The sequence below is a fragment of the Mesocricetus auratus genome, unplaced genomic scaffold (genome assembly GCF_017639785.1).
Source record: "Mesocricetus auratus isolate SY011 unplaced genomic scaffold, BCM_Maur_2.0 Super-Scaffold_6730, whole genome shotgun sequence".
NCBI classification, from domain to species: domain Eukaryota; kingdom Metazoa; phylum Chordata; class Mammalia; order Rodentia; family Cricetidae; genus Mesocricetus; species Mesocricetus auratus.
Window position 1 is genome coordinate 86,962,684 of NW_024429184.1, and position 26,580 is coordinate 86,989,263.

The following is a 26,580-nucleotide window of genomic DNA, read 5'->3' on the forward strand; positions in this document are numbered from 1 at the left end:
ACAACGGCAGGAACATCAGACTAAATCAGACCTCTCCAGCAACCCTACAAGCCAAGAGAGCATGGGTGATATATTTCAATCCCTGAAAGTAAAGAATTGCTGGTTGGTATATCTAGAAGAGCTGTTTTAAGATTGCCAGGGAAATAAGTACATCTCAAGACAAGCACAAACCAAAGCAGTACTGATCTTTAAGCCGAAATCACAGAGGAGACGTAAAATGAATGTTATGTACAGAGAAGGAAGAAACACAGGAAAGAACAGATAAACAAGGGAGAGCTAACAGTAGCCAGCTACATTAACAACTAACAAAAGTGGTAGAGAGGGATTAGTAAACATCTCCTAATAATAACATTAAATGTAAATGGCTTCAACTAACCTAATAACTGGATGACCATATATATATATATATATATATATATATATATATATATATCCAAACTTTTCTTGTCTCCAAGAAACACACTTCACTAGTTAAGGCACCCAAAAGCTGAGAATCAAGGAGCTGAAGTCAATTAGACAAGCAAATGGAAATCAAAAGTCGGTATAGCTACTCTTATATACGATAAAGCAGACTTCAAAATTAGAAGAGATAAAGTCATTACACATTCATAAAGGGAATTATTAATCAATAAGATATTAAAGTATTAATATATATCAACAAATACAGAGGCTCCTAGTTTCATAAAACAAAACAAAAAAGTCATAGATGATGATAAAATGTTGGATGATTTCAATACCTCACTCTATCCCTAGATAGGGCATCTAAGCTGAATATCAACCAAGAAATCTCAGAGAAAAGCACACCACAAAGTCAAATGAAGATTGACTTAACAGAAAATATAGAATAGCCCATGCAACAGATACAGAATAAGACACTATTCTCAGGAAGGAGTCCATGAAATCTTCTCTAGAAATACCACATTGGAGGCTACAAATACTAAAGAGTTGAAATAATTTGTTTCTTATTAGAAAATAGTGTAATAAAAATAGAAAGCAATTGCAAGAACAACTAGAAAAATCCATAAAATACATGGAAATCTGTCTCTCCTCTTGCTCTCTTCCTTCCTTCTCTCTCTCCCTCCCTCCTTCCCCCTTCCCATCTCTTCTTCCCTGCCTCGGCAGACTGACCATCAAGTGTCAAGTTCACTATGAAACCTTGCAATTCTGGCTTTCCTCCCACTCCACCTCTGAGTGCTGAGATTACAGGTGTGTTCCACAGAACCTGGATTATGCACTACTGAGAATCAAACCCAGAGATCAGTGCATGTGATGCATGCCCTCTACCCACTGAGCCACATCTCCAGCCCTAAACAGTACACTCTTGAATGACCAATGTGCCATGAAACCAAGAAGATAATTTTAAAGCTCCAAAAATCATTTGAAAATGAAAACGCAAGTTAACTTTTACAGCCAGTATACAGAGGCAGTTCTAGGCAAAGATGCTATTAACTATGAGTGCTCACATTAAAAAAAAAGTAAAAGAAACTCATATAACCCAATGATGTACCTCCAAATCCTTGAAAAATAAGAACACAAACCCAAAGCAGTACAACAAAAAAATAATTAAATGGCAATGAAAAAATACAGAATCAGTAAAATTAAGAGCTGTTTAAAAATAAAAACAATAAACAAGATCGAGAAATACTTCACTAAACAACTTAAACACACATATAACAACCAATGAGACTGATGCAGCAACAAAATGTCTCCCAACAAAGACAAGGCCAGGACTAGATAGGCTTACTATCAACTCCTACCAAACCTTCAAAGAAAAGCCAACATCAGTGCTCCTTAAACTATTCTATAAAATAGAAATAGGAACACTACCAAGCTCATCCTCCAAAGGCAAGGAATACCATAATAACAAAAGTGTATAAGGACACAACAGAGAAAGAAAACTATAAAGCAATTTTCCTGATGAACATTGATTCAAGAATTCTCAATGAAATTCTGACAAACCAAATTCAAGAACACATCAACAAGACCAAGTTGATTTCATGCCAGGGAAACAAAGTTGAATCAACAAATGTAAATCAGGACATATAATTCAGCACATAACAGATTTAAGGACAGATTTACATGATCAACTCGATAGATGCAGAAAACAATCTTTAATAAGGTCAACATCCCTCATGGCAAAAGCCCTGGAGAAACTAGAAATGGAAGGAGCATGCCTCAACAAATTAAAGGCTATATAAGACCCACAGCCAACATTATACTAAGTGGTAAAACACTGAGATTTTCCTCTAAAATCTGGAATGAATCCAAGGTATCTACCTTTTCAGCTTGCATTCAATATAGTGTTCTAAGTCTTAGCTAGAGCAGTAAAGAAGAGATAATGAAGCAAAGATGATACAAACAGGAAAGAAAGAAAAAAGGTAAGTTACTCTTATTTGCAGACAACATGATCTTATATTTAAAAGACCATAAAAACTCTGCAAAGAAACATATAAGACTTGACAAACACTTTCACCAAAGTGGCAAGATACAAAATCAATATACAAAAATATTAGCTTCTATGCATACCAATAATGAACTTTCCATAAAGAAACATGGGAGGGGGAATATCCTAGGAATAAACCTAACCAAGAACATGGGGGATTTCTAAAATAAAGTAGTTTCTGTTTGTGTGTTTATGGTGTATGTATGTGTGTGTTTTGAAAGGATCTTAGTACATAGAAGAGGCTGACCTTAAATTCAGAGATCTGTCTGCTTCTATGTCCCAAGTATTGTGATTAAAGGTGTGTGCCACTACATATACCCGGATTAAATGAAGTTTTTAAAGCAGGGGAGAAAAAAACAAAAGAACACTAGACAGTAGGAAGACCTTGTGTGCCCATGGACTAGTAGACTTAATGTTGTGAATGTATTATTAATACATTAATAATACTTAATGTATTATTGAAGATGATCTACAAATCTAGTAGAATAGCCACCAAAATTCCAATGGCATTCTTCACAGACTAGCAAAAGCAATCCTAAAATTCATATGGAAACATAAAAATCCCTAAGATTGGCAAAACATCCATTAGTAGAAAGAGAAATGCTAGAAGTTTAATTACAGATATCAAATTTATATCACAGATCCATATAACAAAATTAGCACAAAAACAGACATGTAGATCAATAGGATAGACTGAGGTACCTAGGATAAACTTAAATGTCTATAGCTACCTAATTTTCTACAAAGATGTAAAAAGTACCTTGGAGAAAATAAAGCATCCTCTTTAACAAATAATGCTGGGGAAACTGAATTTCTATATATAGCAAAACAAAACAAAACCCCTGCCTCTGATACTATACAATAATCAATTTGAAATGGGTCAAAGACCTGAATTTTGAGACTGCTAAAGGAAAACACAGGCAAAACACTTGAAGACAGATGGTAGCACATGCAAGGGTTTTCTAGAAGAATGCCATCAACACAGAAAATAATGCCAAGAATTGATGGGGGAAACATGACATGAAATTAAAAAGCTTCCACACAGCAGGGGAAACCAGATCCAGGGTGAAGATGCAGACCACAGGATGGGAAAAGCCATTTTCCAACTCTGCATCAGATGGGGGATATCTAGACTATATAAAGAACTCTAAAAATTTTAAACACCAAGAAAGCCATTCAATCAATAAGCAGACTGTTGAATGGATACTTCTCAAAAGAGGAACTACAAATGGTTCATAAATACTTGAGAAAGTGTCCAACCACCTTAGCCATCAGAAAAATGCAAATTAAAATAGCATTGTAACATCCACCCTAGAAAGGAACTCCACCTGAAGACAGGGTTTCTTGAATACCTCAGGTAGAGACCCCCACCCAAGCCCTGACTCCACCCTTGCTGCTTGAGGATCATGTGTGTGAGCACATCCTCCAGTAGGGATCCCCACATCTGCTGCAGCTCCACCCCACTGCCTTGAGGACCTCAAGTCTTACATGCCCCTGATACTACCACAGCGACTCCAACCCTAGGACCACCTGCAGAACTGAGTGAGCCCTCCAGAAATTTTTGGGAACCTGCTGCAGTGAGAACATTCTAACTCTATGGAAGGTTAGTTCCTGTGCTCCAAATCTGGGAGCCTATACACACAATACCACCTAGTGGTTCCAAGACTGACCTCGAGATGCTATTCTGCTAATCTATAACCTGACAATTTGGGGTCATTCCAAACAGAGATCCATATATCTGGTCAACAAAGGTAAGGCAGATGTTCATACCAAAACACTCAAAACCAACCAACCAAACAAACAAACAAAAAAAACCCCACCACCTAACTGTAGGTGCCTAGAGCCCATTGCAAAGCACAAATACCAGAAATAAACAAGACAGTATGTCCCCCAAAACCAGTACTTCTAAAGTTATGTCCCCTTAGAAAGGCAATTTAATGATTCCAAAATATTAATTACAAATATGTTCAAGACTGACTCAAAGAAGATATGCATAAATTCCAGAATGAAGACCACAGAAACACAACTGACTGACACAAAGAAAAACATGAAAACACAATTTAGTAAAGAGCACTTCTGTAGACCCAGCTGAAATAAAATGTGAGATGAAAAATTCAGTAAGCCAAATAAAAAAACTCCATAGAAAACCTTGCCAACAGAATGATCAAGTGGAAAAGAAGATATTAGTGCTTGAAGACATGGATAGTCAAAGTGATCCTGGACAATAAAAACTGAGGAGGTATTGCCACGCAGATTTCAAAGTATACTACAGAGCTATAGTAATGAAATCAGCATGGTACTGACACAAAAACACACTGATCAATGGGATAGACACAAAATCCAAAAATAAGCCTGCACTCCCACAGCCACCTGATTTTTGACAAAGAGATTGTCCATATACATTGTGGAAAAGACAGTATCTTCAACAAATGATGCTGATGAAACTGGATAGCTACATGTAAAAGGATTAAATTAGACCCTTATCATTCATCCTGCACAAAACTAAACTCCAAATGAATCAAGGACCTCAACATAGCACTTGATATCCTGAAACTGGAGTGAACAGAGAAGAAACTATATTTCAAGTTATAGACGCAGGAAAGAACTGTCTGACAGGAGCCCAGTAGTACAGACATTAACAACTGACAAAGGAAACAAAAACGCTGCAGAGCAAAGAGCACTGGAGTAAAGAGGCAGTTTACAGAACGGGAAAACCTTTTTTCCAGCTGTGTATCTGACGGTGTTGAAACAAACAACCCAATTAAAACTGGGGCATGGAACTAAGTAGGATTCTCAAAAGAAGGAAAACTAACAGATGAGAGGCATTTAAAACATGTTCAATGCTGTCCTTACCCATCAGGAAATGCAAACTACTTTTGAGATTCCATCTTACCCACCTGTGAACCCTGAGAGTTACAAGAGCAAGTGGCCTGGAAAGATACTCCAACTGGTACAATAGTGGCATGGATGCTAAGGGGACAACCAACTACTGCCTGCTCCACGAGACAGGACTTGTGGACATGGGTATGGAAGAAACAGGTCTACCAAATGTCCCAGTACACTACCCTTACATGTACAAGCTACTCTAAGTAAACATAACAAAGAAATACTTGCACATCCATATTTTTTTGCTATCTTATTCACAATATCCAGGGAATGGAACCAGCCTAGATACCCATCGACAGATGAATGTATAAAAAAAATGTTGAACATACACTCAACGGAGTGTATATATATATATATGTATATATATATATATATATAAAGAAAAGTGAAATTGTGCCGTTTATAGAAAAATGAACGGAACTAGAATCATTGTTAGGTAAAATAAACCAAACTCAGAAACTCTGTTTTTTTTCTTATATGAAGAATCTATTTTGAAATGAGAGAGGTGGGAAGGGAGAGGGGAAGAGAGAGGAAGAAGGGGGTGTAGAGGAGAGGAGTTATGAAACTAAAAAGGGAACATGAGGGGGTAGAAAAATCTTAATGGAGTGAAAGAGAGGGTGTAGAATGTATGTGATGAGAACAGAAGAGGCTGCTGGGGGAAGGAAGGGAGCCAGTCAGAGAGGAGGGGAACAGAAGACAGTGGGGAGGGACCAAATGTGAACAAAGCTTGACACATTATGTATGGAAATGACATAATAAAGTCCATTACTTCTAATGTTAATGTAAAGGTTCATCATATAAAGAAATCTCCCCTCATCCCAATTATCTTCTAGAAGACAAATGTTATATGCATGACTGTATCTGCATGTTCATATATATGTACATATAACCACTGACTGGTGTCAAACCATATTTTGTAGTTAAAGGCAAAACATACTATTTTAAAAATTCAATACATGACAAATGGAGTTTTGTTTGCTGTAGAATCAAACATAAAACTTGACTAGAATGACAAGAAAGATGTAACGGTGAAATTGTGGCAACATGAGGACTCTAATTGAATAATTCTAGGTAAAAATTCTCTATTGACCCTCTTAATAAAAGTTAGACAATGTCTTAATCCTAAAGTTTATTTCAAACCCAACTTTACTGAACACTCTCTCATACGTTAAATAAATCTGTCTTACTCCTATTCTCTAGCATGTAGATGTTTATGTTAGTTGCATTAAGAGAGACCAACATGGATTCTGTGTAGGCCACAGAGTTCTAGAGGCCGGAAGGGCGACCACCATGCCTTCTTTATTTTTCTACAGGTGAATATTGGGAAGTTCTGAGAGAGTTTTGGTTTAATTTGACTGCCAATACTTACAATGAGCTCCACAAATTTCACTGTTTCATAATCTTTTACATATAAGTTTTGTTATTTTTACACTTATATAGAAATACTTTAAAAATTCAGATAATTGATGAGCATTATGGGACATGCCTTTAACCCCTGCTTGGGAAGCAGAAGTTAATGGATCTCTGAGTTCAAGGCTGGCCTAATCCACATAGCAAGTTTCAGGCCATCCAGGGCTAAATTACAGACCCTGCCTCAATTTTTGTTATTATTAAGTTAGACATGTGAGAAGAATGCATGCTATTTTATATGTACAAACTATGCCTACACTTGCAAAGTCCAGATGGTAGCTCTAAGATAATCCAATGTTCATCATTTCAACTTGTTCTCTGCATAGAGCTTAGACACAATACTCTAAGGGGAATCCCTTCTTGCCCCTTTTAAACAAACAATGACTTCATCCTAAAGTTGATTTCAAACTCAAGACTGTGACCATGGTTTCTCCCAAAGTCTCCACCTTACCTCTGAAGCCCCTGGCCGCTGCACGGAGCTGTCAGAAGGCCACAGACACCCTTCCTGGAGGTGGGGAGGAGAAAAGCGAGGAACAAGAGATAAGAAAATCATGTGTTTCATAGAATAACAGCAGTAGTAGCCCCCCAAAACCTTCAACCCGAGTTTTTGAAACAAGAATCACTTTGCCCTTTGGACAATGGCTGACTTGTCTAAGGCAAGGAACAGGAAAGCGCTGATACCCTTGCATGCCTCAAATCTAAGAGGAAGGTTGTAATCCAACAGAAAAATTGGAAGGCTTAGATTCTGGATGTAATGGATTTGAAGTCAAATACTGGTTCATGTAACCATGTGCTTCAAATGACCATCTAACTATACTCAGTCGGTATCTACACTTGGAGAGCCCCTGGGCTAGAAAAGCTCTGAGAGGCCTCCCCAAAAAGAATAGATCATCAAGGCCCAGCAGTACCATGATGCCACCATACCCCTCATCACCACAACCTGAAGTCTATGGCTACTACAGAGACACTACCCTGACGCAGGTCAGGTCTCAACATCGGTTGAAATTTCCAAAGCCTGTATGACCTTCTGAAGTCTTCTATTGAGCTTATTCTTCAGCTAGAATATTCCCAAGTATAATTTGATAACTAGGAGCTGTCTTTTCAAGAAATTTTTTGGCAAGAACCAGCAAGATAACACAGCATTTTCAGTTAAGCTTGAGGACCCAGAGTCTGGTCCCCAGCACACAAATAGTAGCAAGAGATAAGAGACACACCTGGATATTGTTCTCAGACCTCCACACATGCACCAGGGCACTGCATACATACATACATATAGAAAAAATATACATACAGAAGTGAAAAATTGTTTTTTTAAAACAGGGGTTCAGTCCTGGCTGTCCTAGAACTCATTCTGTAGACCAGACTGGCCTCCAACTCACAGCAATCCACCTGCCTCTGTCCCCTGAGTGCTGGGATTAAAACATGTGCCACCACTGCCTGACTGACAAATGAAAATTTTAAAAATGGTTTGGCTAGACTACCAAGGTGGCAAGCGAATAGCTGTATTATTGGCGCAGCCATTCCCCACACCATAAACGTGTTCACACCACTCCACAGTGACATACCTTTTGAGTTCAGATTGCTGGCTATTTGCAAAGATCTCCTGGGCCATCAGCACAGTTGGTGTCACAGTAAGATCTGCTGAGCAAGGAGATACCTGCACTTTTGGACTTCTGGGAATATGTCTATTTGACCTCTCGGGATGCCCGATCTTCCCCAAACTGCAAAGCTCATAGTGAAATACCCAGGCCCCCAGGTGCAAGCCCACACTGTGGCTGGCATTATAATAGAAATATTCACTTTGTTGCTAGACGCATTGTTTTATACAACCCATTCCTAAGATACTCAAAAATACCAGCTGTTCAGAGGAAGTGCAGGCATAAGGGTCTGACTACAAAATCGTGCAATGAACCATTACAGCCTGTGCCTGGCAACAGGTGAAGGACCAGACTTCAATCAAATGGTGTGACTGATCCCCTCTCCAGTACAGCAGAGTGGCAGTGTCACCTCTCAAACTCCTGCTTGTTGACCAACTGGTGACTAGCCCCAGACTCCCGCAAGGAAGTCCACTGGTGTTTCTGAGAATCTCTCGCCATCCTGCCATCAGGCACCACTCTTCTCTCCCACAGCCCTTAGTGTCCAGCTCCAATCATTTAACTCTACCATCATCAAGGACCCAGGAATGAGGGGTTCACATGGTCTCAATGGCAATGATTATTCTTAGTGGATCCATTTCCCTCAAAATCGACAGATCAAGCAAAAGTGCTTACGGAAGCTCCCAGCAGCCTCTTGGACATCCCAGTTTCCTTGGCCCGTCACACCTTTCAGGTGCTCCTGGAAATGCTGCACTGGGATTATTTAGTGTGGTCACTCCCAGGGACCACCACTCTGCACCTCAGCAGGTGCCTAGTCACTTTCCGATAGAAGGCTGAGTCCTCGGAATCTTGTCTAAACATCTCTGTTCATCCTGCCTTACCCTCTGCAAACACGGCCCCCTTTGTATCTGGAGATATGGCCTGTCTAACATGGGGAACTCAATGGTGTCTCCTCATTTAGACATTCCTGACTGCACTCATATTAACACATTAGCTATTGACAGTCCTAAGGGATATCATAGAAGTTGTCGGGTGAATTTTTTTTAATTTCTGCAAAATGCATCACTAGTTTGTAGATATTTGTGGACAGTAATGACTTTCTAAAAATATTTTATTCATATATATAGGATGTCTTTCCATTTTTGTGTTGTCTTTAAATTTTTGGCAGTATTTTATGGTTTCTGATGAATAAGTCTTTAGTCTCTTCAGTTAATTTTACTTTGAACTATTTTTAAGTCTATTGTAAATGGAAATGTTAGTTTAAAAAAATGCAGCTGATTTCTGAGCGCTGATTTTGTAGCTTGCTACTTTGCTGTTTCTTGTTTATTGGTTAAAATACTTTTATCTTTGTTATGGTAGGCTCCTAAGATCTTGTCACCTGCTAACAGGTAATCTTCCTTCATCCTTTCCCACTGGGAACCTGTGCCAACTAGTATTGTCAACTTGACACAAGCTAGGGCCATCTGAGAGGAGGGAACCTCAGCTGAGAAACCGCCTCCATAAGATCAGGTTGTAGGCAAGCCTATAGAGCATTTCACAATTAGTGATTGACGTGGGCGGGCCCAGTCCATTGTGGGTGGGGCCAACTCCAGATACTATGAGAAAGCAGGCTGAGCAAACCATGAGGAAGAAGTCAGGAAACAGTTTCCTCCATTGTGGGAACACCAGACCTTGAGCAGAGACCCACTTCCCCTTCTGCCTGGGAGTAGGCAGCTGTAAGACAATGTTTAGTAAAAACATGTTTACTAAAAACGATACAATAAGTTCCTGGGAAAGGCCTTCCCACGGAAACCGCCCTGACCTCGACCTTGTCCAAAGACTAATCGCACCTTAAAAACCCACACACATCCACCTCTGGGTCAGAGCAGAACCAGCCAGGGGAGAGGAGAGAGCAGAAGCTTCTCTGGTGGGAGCTTTGCTTAGGAGGTTTTCTTGAACCTTTTTGGAGCCTGTTTAAAGTTTTCTTTATATCGTTGAACGAGTCTCTGTGTTGTCAATCCCTGACACCCTCCGCACATTCTCGGACACAGGCTGCGCAGCAGATGTGACAATTGGAGGTCCCACTGAGATCGTGAAAGTGAGGTAAGTGGACGGGGTTAAGAAACTATGGGGAATAGTTCCGGGAAGCTAGAATCATTACAGGATCAACTAAAAAAGTTACTTAAAGAACATGGGACTGCAGTCAAGTCTAAAACCCTAGAAGGCTTTCTAAAATCCATCGAACGAGCCAGTCCATGGTTCATTACTGGGGGAAGCTTAAATATTCCAGATTGGGAGGAGGTTCGCCATGATCTTCATAGACTTTTACGAAAAGAGGGATCTGAGTCCTTGCCCCCTACGACATTCTCCTTATGGAGATTAGTGAGGGGAGCACTTTTGACAGATAAGGTTCGTTACCACCAGGTAGTTCAGGACACAAAAGAGGCTTTTTTAGAGTTACAAGAGACTGAGACTCAAGCCTCCTTGAGTTCAGGGGAAGAGAGTGAGGAAGAGACCGTGACTGAAACTAGAGGCTCCATTGTTAGTGAGGATGACGGGGAGTCTCTTAGTAACAACAAAAAAATGGGTAGAGATCTCCGGGCACGACCCAAAAAGAAGGACTCCGGTCAGAATCGGTTATATCCTTCTCTATCAGACCTAGAAAATGGAAGTAGCTCAGACTCAGACTCGTCACAGTCTGAAAAGGAACGGTTACTTGCTGAGATCGCGGCCCTTAAAAAAGAACTAAAAAAGATTCTAATTAAGGAAAGAAAGGACAGGGAGAGAAACCCTTCCCCATACTCTGAAAAAAGGGACTCCTCCTATGAGATAACCCAGTCCTTCTCGGACCTGGAGGGAAGACCCAGAGGAGGGGTCCAATGCTGCCCGGTGGTGGCCCCAGTAATGGAAGTTCCAGATCCGAACAATTCTGGACAGGTCATTAGGCGTCATAACCCTTTAAATTTTAAGGATATAAAACAACTTAAAGAGGCAACTTTAAATTATGGAGCACAGGCTCCCTTTACACTTTCCTTAATGGAATCTTTTGCATCTCTTAATTTGACACCTGGCGATTGGCAGCAGCTTTGCAGAGCAGCTCTGTCGGGGGGAGATTATTTGATTTGGAGAGGTGAGTTTCAGGAAAGATGCAGCCAGACAGCTCAAAGAAATGCACAGGCCGGACAGCCCCAGAGAAATGTGGAGATGCTTACCGGAAGTGGTCAATATGCCACCATTCAGCAACAAATGCAATATGACATCGCAGTCTGTGCCCAAGTGGCAGCAGCAGCCCAAGGGGCTTGGAAAGCATTGCCTTCCAAGGAAGGAGGGGATCATCTGTCCAAAGTCCTTCAAGGACCTTCCGAACCTTTTCAAGACTTCGTAGACCGCCTCAGTCAGGTAGCAGAAAGAATATTTGGGGGCATTGGGCCTGCGATGCCAGTCATAAAGCAGATGGCATTTGAAAATGCAAATAAATATTGTAAGGAAGCCCTTCGCCCCTATCGCAATAAAAGTCTAAATGACTATATCCGGATCTGTAGGGACATTGATGGGAACTTCATCCAGGGCCAAGTGTTAGCTGCTGCTATTCGGCCCCAAGTGGGGAAAGAAAGACCTACTCTGGGAGGGAGAAAAACATGTTTTAGCTGCGGTAGGGAGGGACACTTCCGTAGAGAGTGCCCTCAAAATAGTACTACGGGTCTCAAGAGACCTGGTTTATGCCCCCATTGTCGAAGGGGATATCATTGGGCCAATAACTGCTACTCTAAAACTGACCGGGAGGGAAATTTCCTTCCTGCTAATAATAATCAGGGAAACGGGAGGAGGGCCCCGCCCCAGGGCCCCAAAACCAATGTGTACGGGCAATGACCACTGCTCCGGGCAGTGGCAGGATTCATTTTCTCCCCAGAGCAACCCCTTCATATCTCAGACCTCCTTAGAGCCACCTCAGGGAGTGCAGGATTGGACCTCGCTCCCTCTGCCCGGGCAATCCTAACACCGGAAATGGGGATCCAGGCCCTCCCTACTGGGGTGCATGGGCCATTGCCCCCAGGCACGGTCGGACTACTCTTGGGACGGTCCAGTACTATTCTTCGAGGCATCCAGGTACACCCCGGTGTTATAGACCAGGATAGTGAGGGGGAGATTAAAATAATGACATCAGTGGGCAGTGGGGTTGTTGCCATCCCTGCAGGAGAACGGATTGCTCAGATACTCCTCCTCCCTACAGCTCCTTGTGAGGCTAGAAAAATTAAAGAGAAAAGGGGCAACCAAGGTTTTGGAAGTACCGGCCCGGCAGCATTTTGGGTAGCCACTATGGAGAACCGCCCCCAGCTTACATTAAAGATAGAAGGCAAGTCCTTTAGGGGCGTCTTAGATTCTGGGGAAGATTTTTCTGTCCTCTCAGATAAATTCTGGCCCCCCGCCTGGCCGAAAGAGGAAGGGACAGTGACCCTCCAGGGAATAGGACAGGCTGTGCCCCAAAAAGCCTCAGAATCCTAAAGTGGCAAGACTCTGAGGGCCACACAGGGCTTTTCCAGCCATATGTTTTGCCTGGCCTCCCTATTAACCTCTGGGGACGGGACCTCATGCAAGAAATGGGAGTGGTCCTCACCACCCAGGCACCCAAGTCCAAAAGCAGGGGCCCCCAGATGACGCAAGGGAGGGGCTGGAGCCCGGGGAGGGAACTAGGTAAACTAGAACAGGGAGAGGTTTGCCCTGTGGCATCCCTCCCTTTGGAGACCAGGGCCCCAGGGGATAGGAAGGGTTTTGGCCATTTTTGATGAGGGTCACTGTTGCGCCGCCAGCCCCCATACCCATCACATGGCTATCAGATGATCCGGTATGGGTGGAACAGTGGCCCTTACCAGCGGAGAAACTAAGGGCGGCTCACCAGCTAGTTCAAGAACAATTGGAGGCAGGTCATTTGGTTCCTTCCACGTCCCCTTGGAATACTCCTATATTTGTAATAAAAAATCTTCAGGGAAATGGAGGTTACTACAAGACTTGAGGGCCGTGAATGCGACCATGCAGCCTATGGGGGCTCTGCAGCCTGGCTTGCCCGTGCCTGTGGCCATTCCTAGAGACTGGCATTTGATTGTCATTGACTTGAAGGATTGCTTCTTTTCTATTCCCTTGCATTCTCAAGATAGTCCTCGGTTTGCGTTTAGCCTTCCTGCGATTAACTTTAGGGAGCCTGCCCTTCGCTTCCAATGGGTGGTGCTCCCCCAAGGGATGGCTAATAGTCCAACTATATGCCAGATTTATGTAGCTGCCTGTTTAGATCCCCTCAGACGTAAATTCCCTGATCTTTACATTATCCACTACATGGATGATATTCTTTTGGCTGCGGCCGAAGAAAGACAATGTTACATAACCTTTGCAGAGCTACAGGAGCTTCTGGAGGCCCGAGGATTTATTTTGGCTCCTGAAAAGATCCAAAAGAGACCCCCTTATACTTATTTGGGTCATCAAATTCAACAAACTAGCCTCCAGCCACAAAGACTCCAGATGGATTGTTCAAATTTAAAAACACTTCATGATTGGCAGAGATTTTTGGGAGAGGTGCAGTGGTTTCGCCCTTCTCTTTCTATTGAAACAGCAGCTCTTAAACCCCTTTATGATATTCTTCCTGGGGACCCTGCTCCAACTTCCCCTAGACAGATTACCCCAGAGGCCAGGGAACCCCTACAATTGTTGTTAAGAAGTATAGAGCAAGCCCACCTTCGGCGTATAGATTATGGGCAGCCCCTTGTTCTGGTTGTACTTTCATCTAGCTTTTTGCCCACTGCTGTGTTTTGGCAGACTGGTCCTATTTATTGGATACATTTGTCAGCCTCCCCTAAGAAGGTAGTGGCCACTTACTATGATCTCATTTTACAATTGTTGTGGAAGGCGCACAAGTTTAGCATTCAAACCTTTGGAAAGAGTCCTGATAAAATTATCCTTCCTTATGGTAAGGAGGAGGTGGAACATCTACAGATATTCCATGATGGGTGGACCCTGTTTATTACATCTACAGGCGCCCAGTTTGATAACAATTATCCCAATAGCCCCTTGATGTCTTTTTTTAAACAACACCCTGTGATCTTTCCCAAGATTTTAAAGGAGAACCCTCTAGTTGGAGCTCGCTCAGTCTTTACAGACGGCTCCTCCAAGGGTTTCGCGGTGGTTGTTTCTTCTCAGGTGCAGAAGAGGGTACCCATAGGGCAGATGTCAGCACAAGTCGCCAAGTTGTTTGCATGCTTGATGGCTTTCCAAATGTTTGAGGGAGAGCCCTTTAATTTATATACTGATAGTGTTTATGTTGCCAACATTGTTAGACCTTTAGAAACTTCTCCATATGTTCTTCCAACCTCCCAGGTTCGTTCCTTATTAGTTCAGCTCCAACATCTTATTTGGCAGCGCATCCACCCTGCTTATGTGGGATTTATTCATGCACATACTAACCTTCCAGGACCCCTTGCCCAGGGCAATGAAATTGCTGACTCCTTGACCCGCCCTAGGGTCTTATTTACTCAGGAGCAGCTGGCCCACCAGCTCCATGAGAGGTATCATCTAAATGCCCGCTCCATTAAATTTCACACTGGGTGCCCCTTATCCATAGCTACACAGATTACCTCTCAGTGCCCTGATTGTGCCCCTTATCATAATTCTCCCAATGAGGGGGTAAATCCCCGGGGCCTCAGGGCCAACCATCTCTGGCAAATGGATGTCACTCACCTGCCACAGGCAGGGAAATTAAAATACATGCATGTCTCGGTGGATACGTATTCTAAACTGATTTTTGCCTCTCTCCACTCAGGAGAGAAGATTAAAGATGTTATTTCTCATTGCCTGCAGGCCTTTGCCTACATGGGTGTTCCAGATGCCCTAAAAACGGACAATGGCCCTGCCTATGCCAGCAATCGCTTTGCTGCCTTTTGCAGGGAACATCACATTGTCCATTCTTTCGGTATTCCTCACAACCCCACGGGACAGGCTATTGTGGAGCGCACCCATGCCACTCTCAAACAGTATTTTAAGAAAATAAAAAGGGGGAGTATGTTACCTCCCCCAATATTCAGTTATCCACCATACTTTACATTTTAAATTTTTTTAACATAGACCATAATAATTTGTCTGCTATGGAGAGACATTGGAACAAACTCTCCCAGTCCTTGGGATGGGTCAGATGGAAGGATTTGATTACAGGAAAATGGCAGCCACCCACTCCCCTACTAGCTAGGGTCCGAGGGGCTGTTTGTGTTTTCCCTCCAGGAAGTGAGAAGCCTATTTGGGTCCCCGAATGGTGCATCAGGCATGTCGACCCCAATACTACTCCAGATACTAGTAATGCTCACCATGCTAAAGATGATCCAACCATTGCTGAACACTCAGGTAAGGGAAATATGGGCGTTGGTGAGGATTCCCCCCCCCATGTTGATGCCAGTTAGTCATTCCAGCTCCCTGTTCATCCATTTTATAACACCAATAATACATTGGAAGAGGCTGCTGCCAATGAGATTAAAAGTCAGAAACTAGACATTCTGAGTTTCCCCCTCCTAAGCCTGATACCAGGGTCAGGAAGTAGGGGAATCCAAGAGATTCCCAGCGGCATACGCCTTTAATCCCAACACACCTTTATGCAAGTTCCAGGACAGCCTCCAAACAATACAGAGAAACCCTGACTCAAAAAAGGTTTTTTTTTGGTAACAGTAAAGAGGTACTGGTATTAAGTAAAGAAAAAGAAAAAGACAAAGGTATATGGAATGGAAAATTTTGTTTACATTTAAGTTCTATTTTGTGAGTCATCTCTAAAAATTTTTGGCCAAAAGCCTGGCCTCTCCACCTTGCATCTACAGAATTACAAGGAGTAGGTACGGCTATACCCCATGACTGTAGCTCAAATGGAGGAATGATAAAGAACATACAGGACTTTTTAACCCTTTTAGTTCAAGGATTGGCTGGAGTTGTTCTTTTACATAGATTTCAATTAAGGGAGCTTCATTGCAACAGACTAATCATGACCTAGGGAAAAAGGATGACTGAAAGATGCATGTATGTTCTGAATGTATGGTGTGGCCACACCGGTATGTATGAAATGTGATTGTGAATGTGTGAGTGTGAACTGCTTATATGATTAAAAGGATACTTAAATCCCTTCAAAAATAGTTCAGAAGCTACCTAGATTGCTTTATATATAGCCAAAAGGAACATCCAGCCAGTCTGTTAATGTTTTAACAGAAAAATTTAAGATGCAAATGAGGCCTTGTCAGCTAGTGAGAGCTCTACAGGTTAGATTGGGAAAGACTACTCACAGAGTTCCAATAATTTTCAAAAGTTATTTGGACACAGTATAGTTTACAATCTTTGAGTGATTTTCAGAAATTTTTGGGAAATATTTAATGGATATGTCCCTTTTAATGGGCATCTACAAATAATCTAAGTAGTAATCCCAATTTACCTAGATAGTTAACCAAGGAGGGTAGACAAATCCTTCTACTGTTATGGTCCAGCTTCAACAGTTCAAAAAAGAAAATTTTTTTTACAAAATAAAAATGGGGGAATAATGCCCCCAGTCCCCACATGACTCATCAAATAATACACTCCTCATTTAAAAATTTTATAATGTGAATGCCAGTGAGCTTCAGACAGATTCTGGCATGATGGAACTTGAACAACCATTGCTCAGGTCAAATGGAGACATCCATGAACTAGACAGTGGAGAAGACCCTAATTTGGGGTCGAGGGCATGTTTGTGTTTTCTTGTAGGAAAAGAATAAAGCTTCGGCAGCTGTCAGACCAATTAGTGAGATGCATGGAGCAGAGAAAAACTGGACCTGAGACCATGGGAGCCTACCTAAGCCAGTTTGAGTGAAATCTCCTAAATCAGTGTTCCTGACCCTTGATGTCATCGAATCTAGAGCCTAAGAAAGAAAGAAAACAGTCGGTTCGAGATTTCCAGTTTCTCAACAGATCTGCTGCATTAACCTTCCGGACCCGTGAGTTTTCATCCCGAAGCCAACAGAGAACTGGAAAGACTAACTGTCTGCCCTTGACACACCTTGAAACAACAGAATTCATTTTGCCAGTTTTCCCTTTAGGGGAAAAAAGGACCCATTTAAAATATTTGGACATTGGTATGGACTACGAGTGGCAAAAGCCTCTTTTCAGTATTTGAACAGGACATGGCCACTTGAAATATCAGACTTGATGGTTCCTGTTTCTGGAATCACGACTAGGCCAGTGTATTTTTCTGGAGAAATGCAACTTGTCCTAATGCGATAACTATTGTTCATATTTTTCGTAATGCTACATGTGTAACATCAATGATTGTACCTAATGTATCTGTGCAAGTGCACTTTCTAAATGCTTTCCTGAGCAGATCTTGGAACGATTGTAAACTTTATCAAATTGTAAATGTAAATCACATGCAGGTTACCCTTGTAACAGACGAAGGCTGGTAGAATGTTATGGCCCAGATCTGGTGATGGGTATGGTGATGGAGAGGCGCTATGTCGATGGGGGTCCTGGAAATGGTGGCAGTGGCAGTAGGCATTCGGGCTTTATGCCGAGCTCAAACGTGCCTTGTTCCAGAGACAAGAGATCCGTAACCAAGTATTGCTTAGCTTAGCCCATGGCAATCCCGATAGCCATGAAGGTTGGTTACAGATGATTTAAGGTTGGGGTATCTCCGATGACGGGCAACCTGTGGGGAAGACCCCTCCCACCTAAAACAGGGGTTCAAGGTCCCCCAAAGACAGGAAAGGGAGGGTGGCCCTACTTGACCTAAGCCAGGAGTGCCTCATTTGAAAATAAAAAGGGGTAAATTGTGGGAACACCAGACCTTGAGCAGAGACCCACTTCCCCTTCTGCCTGGGAGTAGGCAGCTGTAAGACAATGTTTAGTAAAAACATGTTTACTAAAAATGATACAATAAGTTCCTGGGAAAGGCCTTCCCACGGAAACCGCCCTGACCTCGACCTTGTCCAAAGACTAATCGCACCTTAAAAACCCACACACATCCACCTCTGGGTCAGAGCAGAACCAGCCAGGGGAGAGGAGAGAGCAGAAGCTTCTCTGGTGGGAGCTTTGCTTAGGAGGTTTTCTTGAACCTTTTTGGAGCCTGTTTAAAGTTTTCTTTATATCGTTGAACGAGTCTCTGTGTTGTCAATCCCCGACACCCTCCGCACATTCTCGGACACAGGCTGCACAGCAGACGTGACACTCCATGGCCTCTGCATCATCTCCTGCCTCCAGGTTCCTACCTTGCTTGCATGAGTGCCTGCACTGACGTCCTGATCACATGTGTGTCCTTCCTAACTCTTCATTCTGTTAATGGTGTGTATAACATTGAATTACTTTTATATTCTGAGCCAGCCTTACATTCCAGAGATATATGTCCTTTGGCCATGGTTTATCATTCTTTTGAAATAATACTGAAATCAAGTTTCTATCATTTTATTGTGCCAGTATCCATAAAGGATACTGGTTGGTGGCTTTTCCCTCTTCTTTGTCCTTCCTTGGTATTGGTAATCCTGGCCTCTTAGAATGAGTCAAGAAACTTCCCCATTTCTTCAGTTCTTGGGAAAGATTTGAGGAGAGGTATCACCTCATATTTTGTAGGCTCCCCATTTCAGCCAGCTGAACTTCTATGGTTAGGGGGGGGTATCTTAGGAATTTCTTGGGGAAGAAAAAAAAGGGTTATTTCAGCCTACAGTTCCACATCGCAGTCTATCACTGAGGGACGGGAAGGAACATACTCAAGGCAGGAGCCCAGGAAGGAACTGATGCAGAGGACATGGAGAAGTGCTTCTTATTGGCTTGCCCATCGTGTCTCACTCAGCCTGCTTTCTTGTACATCCGGCATCACCAATCAGGGGCGGCACTGCTCACAGAAAGCCGGGCTCTCCCAAATCAATCATCAGTCAAGGAAATGCACCACAGGCTTGCCTGCAGGCTAGTCTGATTGGGGTCATTTTCTCAATTGAGGTTCCCTCTTCCCAATGACTCCAGTGTATGTCAAGGTGACATAAAATTAGTCAGCACAGAAGTGTATTACTCTTCTTGGGTAAAGCAACTTGTGGGAGGAAAGAGGCATTTTGGCTCATATTGTAAGCATCCACCATAGCAGGGCTGCTATGGCAACAGGATCAGTACATGCCTATGGCAGTGGAAGCTGGCTCAGAAAAGGACCAGAAGCAGGTCTAGGCTACTACCATTACAGAACAACCTAGTAAAATCTACTTCTTCCATCTAGATCTTACCTCCTAAGGATTTTACACACTTCTGGAACAATACCACCAGATAGGGACTAACTACTCAAATACATTAAGCAAACATAATAGGATGCTATTTTACTCATCTGTTCAACCCCCTTACTAGTCAAAGGCAGGTTCAGATTTCTGTTTCTTCTCAAGTCAGTTTTAGTAAGTTGTTTCTAACCATTTGTCTTTATTTGTTAATATGTGGTTATCCATCATCCCTTGCAATCCCCTTCATTCCTATGTATCTTGGACGATGTTTTGAATCAAGAGAAAACAGTCTGTAACTATGACTTGCTAATAGCTGTGGGCTAGAGTCTGCTGCTTGTGTCCATGTGTCCTGTGACCACATGTGAGGATGTCATCATAGCTTGGACTTCCTTGCACCTTTGCTTTCCTTATCACATGTAGAGAAAGTGGGAATCACCAGTGAGCTCATTGCTTGGCATCCTGGCTTCATCTCGGGGCTTCTGTCAGTGATCGTGTGTCTCCTGTGGCTTCAAATCATTGTGCATCTTTTTCTATTTTCTCCGGTAGAAGTGGTTTTGCAGATGTTCAACAACATCCTGACTTTCTGACAAGACAAATTCTCTTTTCTGCCTCCCCCCACCCCATATACCTTTCTACCATCCAGAATCTAGCATACCATCTTTTCCACACTAGGTGGCAGTAGCAGCTTAGAAATAAAGTCAGTCCCACTGTGGCCACACAGCCACTGGCAGCCACACATCCTCCTTTACTCCTCCTTGGGAATCTATCATCAGACTTCTTAAGACTCCTAACTCTACTCAATCTAGGGCACATCCCTTATGAGACAGACAAATCTTCCAGGAATCTGCTGGGAAGAAGAGAATGGGAATCCTGTCCATTTGTAAAACAATGAAGCCTCCCAGTCAAAACTAAAACCTTAGAGGACAGGAAGACTTTGTGGTCTTGGCTGGCATCATCCTGCTACCAGATCCAGTCCTTGCTTTGCTCATGGCAGAAAGGTGGCAAGGGATTAACATCTAGCCAGAAACCAGGCCTGGAGTGGAGGCTCTCCAGTAAAGACCACCCAGAATTTCAGAATAATTCAGAAAACTTTGCAACTTTTACCATGAACATACCAAGAAAAAATACCATTTGATTAATATGAATGCCTTATAAACTTAAAAGGTTACTAAAATTTGGTTTATTCAGTTTTGGGGGTCTGAAGCAGCTCAGTGTGTAAACAGGCTTGCTGTGCAAGTCTGAGGACCTGAGTTCCCCCCTGAAACACACAGTGGAAGGAGGAACCCACTCCTGAGAATTGTCCTCTGACCTCCATGCATGTGCTGTGGCATATCACCCTGTCTATAATAAAAAAGTAAAACTTTAAATATTCATAAGTTATTTTAACATGTTATTTTTACATATTTTTGCACCAAAACAAACCATTCTCAAATGGAATTGAAGGATGATCAGATTTACCGTCATCTCTTGTTATGTAAAAAGATTTTAAATTTTTACAAGACAGGGTCTCCGTGTGGAACATGGGTTGGTCTAGAATTCACCATGCACACATCAGGGTAGATTTGGTTTCAGATTTCTTTTTACCTTTATTTATGGGAGGTGTAGGCCCTGTGCATGCAGATAAGCAGGTACCTGAGAAGGACATCAGATCCTCAGGAGGTGGGGTTACAGGCAGTTTTGAGGCACTCGGCATGAGCGCTGACAGCAGAACTCAGGTCCTCTGAAGAGCACCAAGTAACCACTGAGCCATCTCTCTGGCATCACATTATTGGGGTTCTAATGGTGCAGCTAAGGTGCTGCTGTCTACATCACCTCCCAGAAGCAGCATCAGTTTGCTGTGGGTCCTTCCTGATCTTTGTGTGGCTTGGTTTGGGAGTTAGCTAGCATCCATCTTCCCCAGTCACCTGGCTTTGTACCAACCTGCTATCCTAACTGCTGCATCACTCAGTCATCCACGGACTTCACTCTAAATGGATTTCGGATGATACCAAAGCTCAAGTCTATCCTCAGGACGTAAATAGAAAAAAAAATGAAGACTTGCCATCATGAAGAAGAAGAAAAAGTTTTCCTTGACATGAAAACCAAGTACCTGTAAGCCCTGAAGGCAATTCTACATTATAAGCAGTAGTGGCGTTAAGAGGACCATGTGAGTCATGTAACTTTAAAGATGAACTTGGCTATTAAGAATGTCCATAGATGCTGCTTCAGATGGGAATTGGCTGTGTTCTCTCCAGATTCTGTTTCTTCCCTAAGTTGAAGTGATGGATATAGTCTGATTTTGCAATAATCTGTCTTCTAGGGCTTCAGACAGATATATCAATGGGTAAAACCCTTTCAGTGACCACCTGACAGCTGAAGCTCTTCCTGCCAAGGTAGGGAGGCAGTGTAATTGGCAACACGAAGTCAGCGTTGAGAGTATCAGGATAAACACTGCCCATCCCACCTGTCTGCTCGGCACTTAGAGATGTGGTTTCTGCGTTTTACAAAATAGTGGAGAATGGTGACTGGACAATATGGACAACTCAGTCTGGTTTAGGGTGCAAGGCTGACAACAAAGCCGCCCCATGACATCATCTTCCATCCCATCAACTCTGTCAGACAATCCTCTGTCACATTTATTTTTAGTCCAGAGTGTCAGAAACAGGACTATGACAATGGCATCATTTAGCAAAGACCCTACTGAAAATAGTTTTTCCCATCATTTTACAAATACTTTTCTAAACACAATTCTTGTAGGTAGACATGAAAAAGATGTAGACATTCTTAAGTCACTTTGGAAGAAAACAAATGTAGTAGCCACCACCCCCCCTCAACTCCCTACTCCCTTCCCTGGACCAGAGCATGGTCTGTGGGTCTCCAATATCCCCATGGGTATGGGGCCCATCTCAAAGCCTTTGCCTGGAAAGGGATGTTGAAGGCACAAGCAGGCTGAGACAGGGCACCTGCCATGTTTAGCATGTCCTGGGAGGTACAGCCACCAGTGACTACTGAGCCCCAGTGCTTTCAGAAGGATCCAGGCTTGTTATCTGCTGCCCAGATCTGCTGTCCTCTGGCCACCTTTACTTCTAAGGCGGCTGCTAGCACTGGGCTGCAGACAGCTAGGTAGCCCACAGTCAAGCCTTTGTTCTCAGTCACAGGCTTTAGCCACAGAGGGGAAGGCCCTGTCCCAGGGAGATGACTAAATGGCCTGCCAGGCCAGTCGCAGGACATGCCATTCTTTGTTCTCTCTGGCATTTTCCCCCTATTTGTTTATTCGCTGTTGTGCTTTATTTTCTGGAAACCAGAGCCCTCCTAATTTATTTTTGTTTTCTCCCTGTGCTTTGAGTTCCAAGTGCTAAACAAAGTTTTCTTTAAAAATAACTCCCATGCTGGTTGTGGTGACTCACACCTGAGTACAACACTTGGGAGGTTGAGGCAGGGGTTGTAAGTTCAAGACCATGCTGGAATACAGAGTGAGATCCCATAAATGAATGAAAGTTGAGGGCCTGGTGAGATGACTCAATAGTTCAGAGCACTTAATGCTCTTGCAGAGGAACATGGTTCAATTTCCAGCACTCACATGATGGGTTACAACCATCCATAACTCCAGTTCCAAGGAACGTGACACATGCTCTTCTGATCTCCATTGGCACCAGACATGCACAGACATACATAACACGCAGGCAAATCCTCATACACGTAAATAAAAATAAATCTTGTAAAATACTTTAAACCCTCCTCACCAACTACCAAATGCTGCAAACCAGTAGGAAACAATGGCACTGCTAAGGGGCTGAGGATCCCAAAAGAAAATGGGATCACAACCACAGGTGTACATTGGCCCATCTCCTGGGGCTTCTGCTCTCTGACCCAATATGCTAGCGAAGATGTAAGTTCCAAAATTGGGACAATACCCCCAAATTCTCAGCAGTTGGGTCAACTTTTGTCAGAGAGGCAAATGACAGGCACTAGCCATGTTCTAGGTCACATCTATAATTTCTTCAGGGTATAGACCTGCCTCACACCAAGGCATACTGGGCCTGAGGAGCCCAAGTCTCTGCACGGACAAAGGAAACAACCACAGAAGCCTTGGTTCCCTTTTCCAACATCCAGGGGGACAAATGAGACGGCCTTGAATCACCCGTGGACTAGTAGACAAATGCTTGTCTTTCCCAAGTTGCTGGTGCGGAGTCTCTGTGGGCAGCCCAGACACCTGGCTCCGCACAACTGATGAGTCCCTGTAGCAGTTGATAATGAAGAAATGCCTGCCATGATTCTTCATTAACTTCTAAATCGAAATGTCTGCTCTTACAAGTCAAAAGTGATCAGTGTTCACTATCTCATGCAGTTCACACCCAGGAAAACTCTTTCCCCCTCTCAGTCCTGCCCGGAGGCCAGCCATCTCTGCATGTCCACTGGCCACAAACCCTGGGCTGTCCAAATAGGGTCAGCAGGACCCACCTGGTTGGGGTGCTGCTGTCAGAAAGGACTTCTCAGGCCTCTCCAGTAGGAAAATCCTAGACCAGTGGTTCCCAACTTGTGAATCACTACCCCTTCGGGGGTTGTATATCAGATATCCTGCATATCAGATATTTACATTACGATTCATAAGGGTAGCAAAATTGCAGTTATGAAGTAGTGATATAATAATAATTTTATGGTTGGGGTCACCACAACATGAGGAACTATATTAATGCAGTATTAGGGAAGTTGAGAACCACTGGCCTAGGCCTTTCTGGCAAATATCCATTAGAGCTGGGTCTAGAACACCTAGACCCTTTTATTGTTTTCCCATTATTTGGTAATTTAAGATAAAGGAAAGAAGTCTAGATGGTCACAAAGCTCTAAGCCATGAAAACAAGACACTTAAAAACAAGTTGAGAGAGCCTCAAGAAAACCAAAGTATTTATGCCACAAATGCATTCATCATGTGAGTGTCTACTTTTCCTTTAATGTAGGCCTAGGGTACTGTTTTTCACTTTTGTGCAGTGACTTTCACTGGTCAGTCCTGGCACACACATTTCAGAGGGGGGGGGTGACCGGCCTCAGGTACGCAGAGCCCTCGTCATACTTCAAACCTGCATTTCCCAGTCAATGAATGAAGGGACCAGGGTTGTTGGTAATGTGAGAAAGGATAGCAGTGGAGGTAGGAGCAGCATATCTCCTCTCTGCGAAGTTTCTCAAGACTGCACTGTCTAGAGGAAGGGCTCGAAGTCCAAGAGTAGTGGAATACAAGTGACTGTTCCCAATCCCCAAGGCCAGCCAAGCTTTCGATATCTTGTTCTATGAATGTCCTTTTATGATTTCTGCTGCTGTGATAAAAAGCACTCTGACCCAAAGGAAAAAGGGGAAGGAAAGGAATTATTTGCTTTACACTTCCAAGACGCCAGCTACCCATCACTGAGGGAAGCAATAGGGCAGGAAGTAGGAACTTGAAGCTTGGAGAAATGTTGTTGCTAGCTCACTCACTCTTACACTCAGTGTTCTCAGACAACCCAGGACCACCTGCCTAGGAATGGTACCACCCAACACGGGCTGGGCCCTCTTGCATCAATTAATAATCAAGACGATGCTCCCCACCCCCGACAAATTTTATCAATTCCTCAGTCCAGGCTTTCTTCTCAGATGACTGACTCTAGGCTGTCAAACTGACTTTAACCAGGGCAAGCAACTTCATTCTGGCTTTTCCTTTTGATCAAAGTGAGATATCCTCTAATAACTCTCTTTCAAACAGTTTTAAGACTAACACAACATTACAACCATACTAAAGACCTCACATGGATCTGTAATAAGCAGACAAAAGACCCCAAACATTAAAAATTGCTGAAACACTCAGGCTCAGCTCAGGGAGAGGTTCCCCACTGAAAGACTGACAGGAACCTTCTGAACCTACATGCTACCAAGTAGTAGAGTGTCTAAGGCACTTGCCCATGCTACCACGGGGGGTGAGCTTGTGACTTGGGTGATAGTTAAATAAAGGTATTTTGGGATCTAGGAACTAGGCTTGGATAGCAAATATGAGACCACTTGACAGAGGTACAGTGGACATACACATTCATCCTCAATTGTCACTCTGCCCCAAGTTCTACAAATCAACATCCCTTCCAGGGGCAACCTGGCTGTCCAAGGCATGTGAACAAGAGCAGGGCATCCTCTCTTCCACAACGTGACTGCCCAGCTCCTGCTAGTTCTTTTCAGGAAGATGGCAAACACAGACTACATCTTGAGGGGCCAAGGGAGGTGACCTGGAAAATCAACTAGAAGCTGTAGAGATTGGGCCAGTCACTTGAAGTAGAGGAGACAATGAGTTCTCATGCCTAGTTCATAAACACAAGGGGATGGTGAGACTTAAGCATTCTCAGAAGAATCAAATGGTGGTATCTGAACCTTGACCTCAGGTAGGATGAGAGCTGGCTGTTCTTACCTGGTCACTTTGCTCTCCTGGCTAAGATGGGATCCAGCCAATGGGTGGGAGAAGCAGAAGCAGGTAGAAATGGCTAAGGAAAGAGTCTACCATGCAGAGTCTCAGAATAGCTATGTCTCCTGTGATATAAGGAAGCGCTAAGCATGAAGGGGACAGTTTCTCTGGGGTCCCCTGTGCACTGTGGGGTGATCAGACTATCTCTGAAGCACTGCACCCTCAACTGTGCCACCACCCCAGACTCTATAGAGTATCCCCTAACTGAGAGTCAAACATAGAAGGGAATGAAGAGATTTTCAGCCCTCATAAGGAAGCAACACTCCATGCTTCAGGAGCTAGGGAGGCGTAGAAAGGACAGAAACTCAGGTGTGTGCAGGAGAGAAGGAAGGTTTGCTTTCTCTTCCTCCACTTTCTCCCATTTATTTAGAACAATAAGCTATGCTAATAGTCCTACTCAGGAATTCAAGCACCCCTGGTCTTAATGTTGAAATAGCCTTGAACGTTATGAAGCATAGACTAGTGCCCATTCCTAGGATAGGCAATGTCTACAGTTGGGATCAACAGAGAAAGAACAAGTAAGCCCTCGGTAGGGATGACACTCAGCTCGGGGTCACTCAGAGAAAAACGTGA

General features: G+C 43.2%; 1 protein-coding gene across 7 annotated transcripts in view; it reads right to left on the minus strand.

The window, feature by feature from the left end:
- Ldlrad4 (low density lipoprotein receptor class A domain containing 4) overlaps positions 1-26,580 on the minus strand; it is a 328,936-nt gene that overhangs the window by 10,444 nt on the left and 291,912 nt on the right. For 5 of the 7 annotated variants that reach the window (XM_005074630.4, XM_013116802.3, XM_040741652.1 and 2 more), the window contains one exon: positions 7,191-7,244. The exons of the other annotated variants lie outside the window; for them this stretch is intronic. In XM_005074630.4, coding sequence (XP_005074687.1) covers positions 7,191-7,244 — 54 coding nt within the window. The remainder of the gene's footprint in view (positions 1-7,190; positions 7,245-26,580) is intronic. 7 annotated transcript variants of the gene reach the window in all.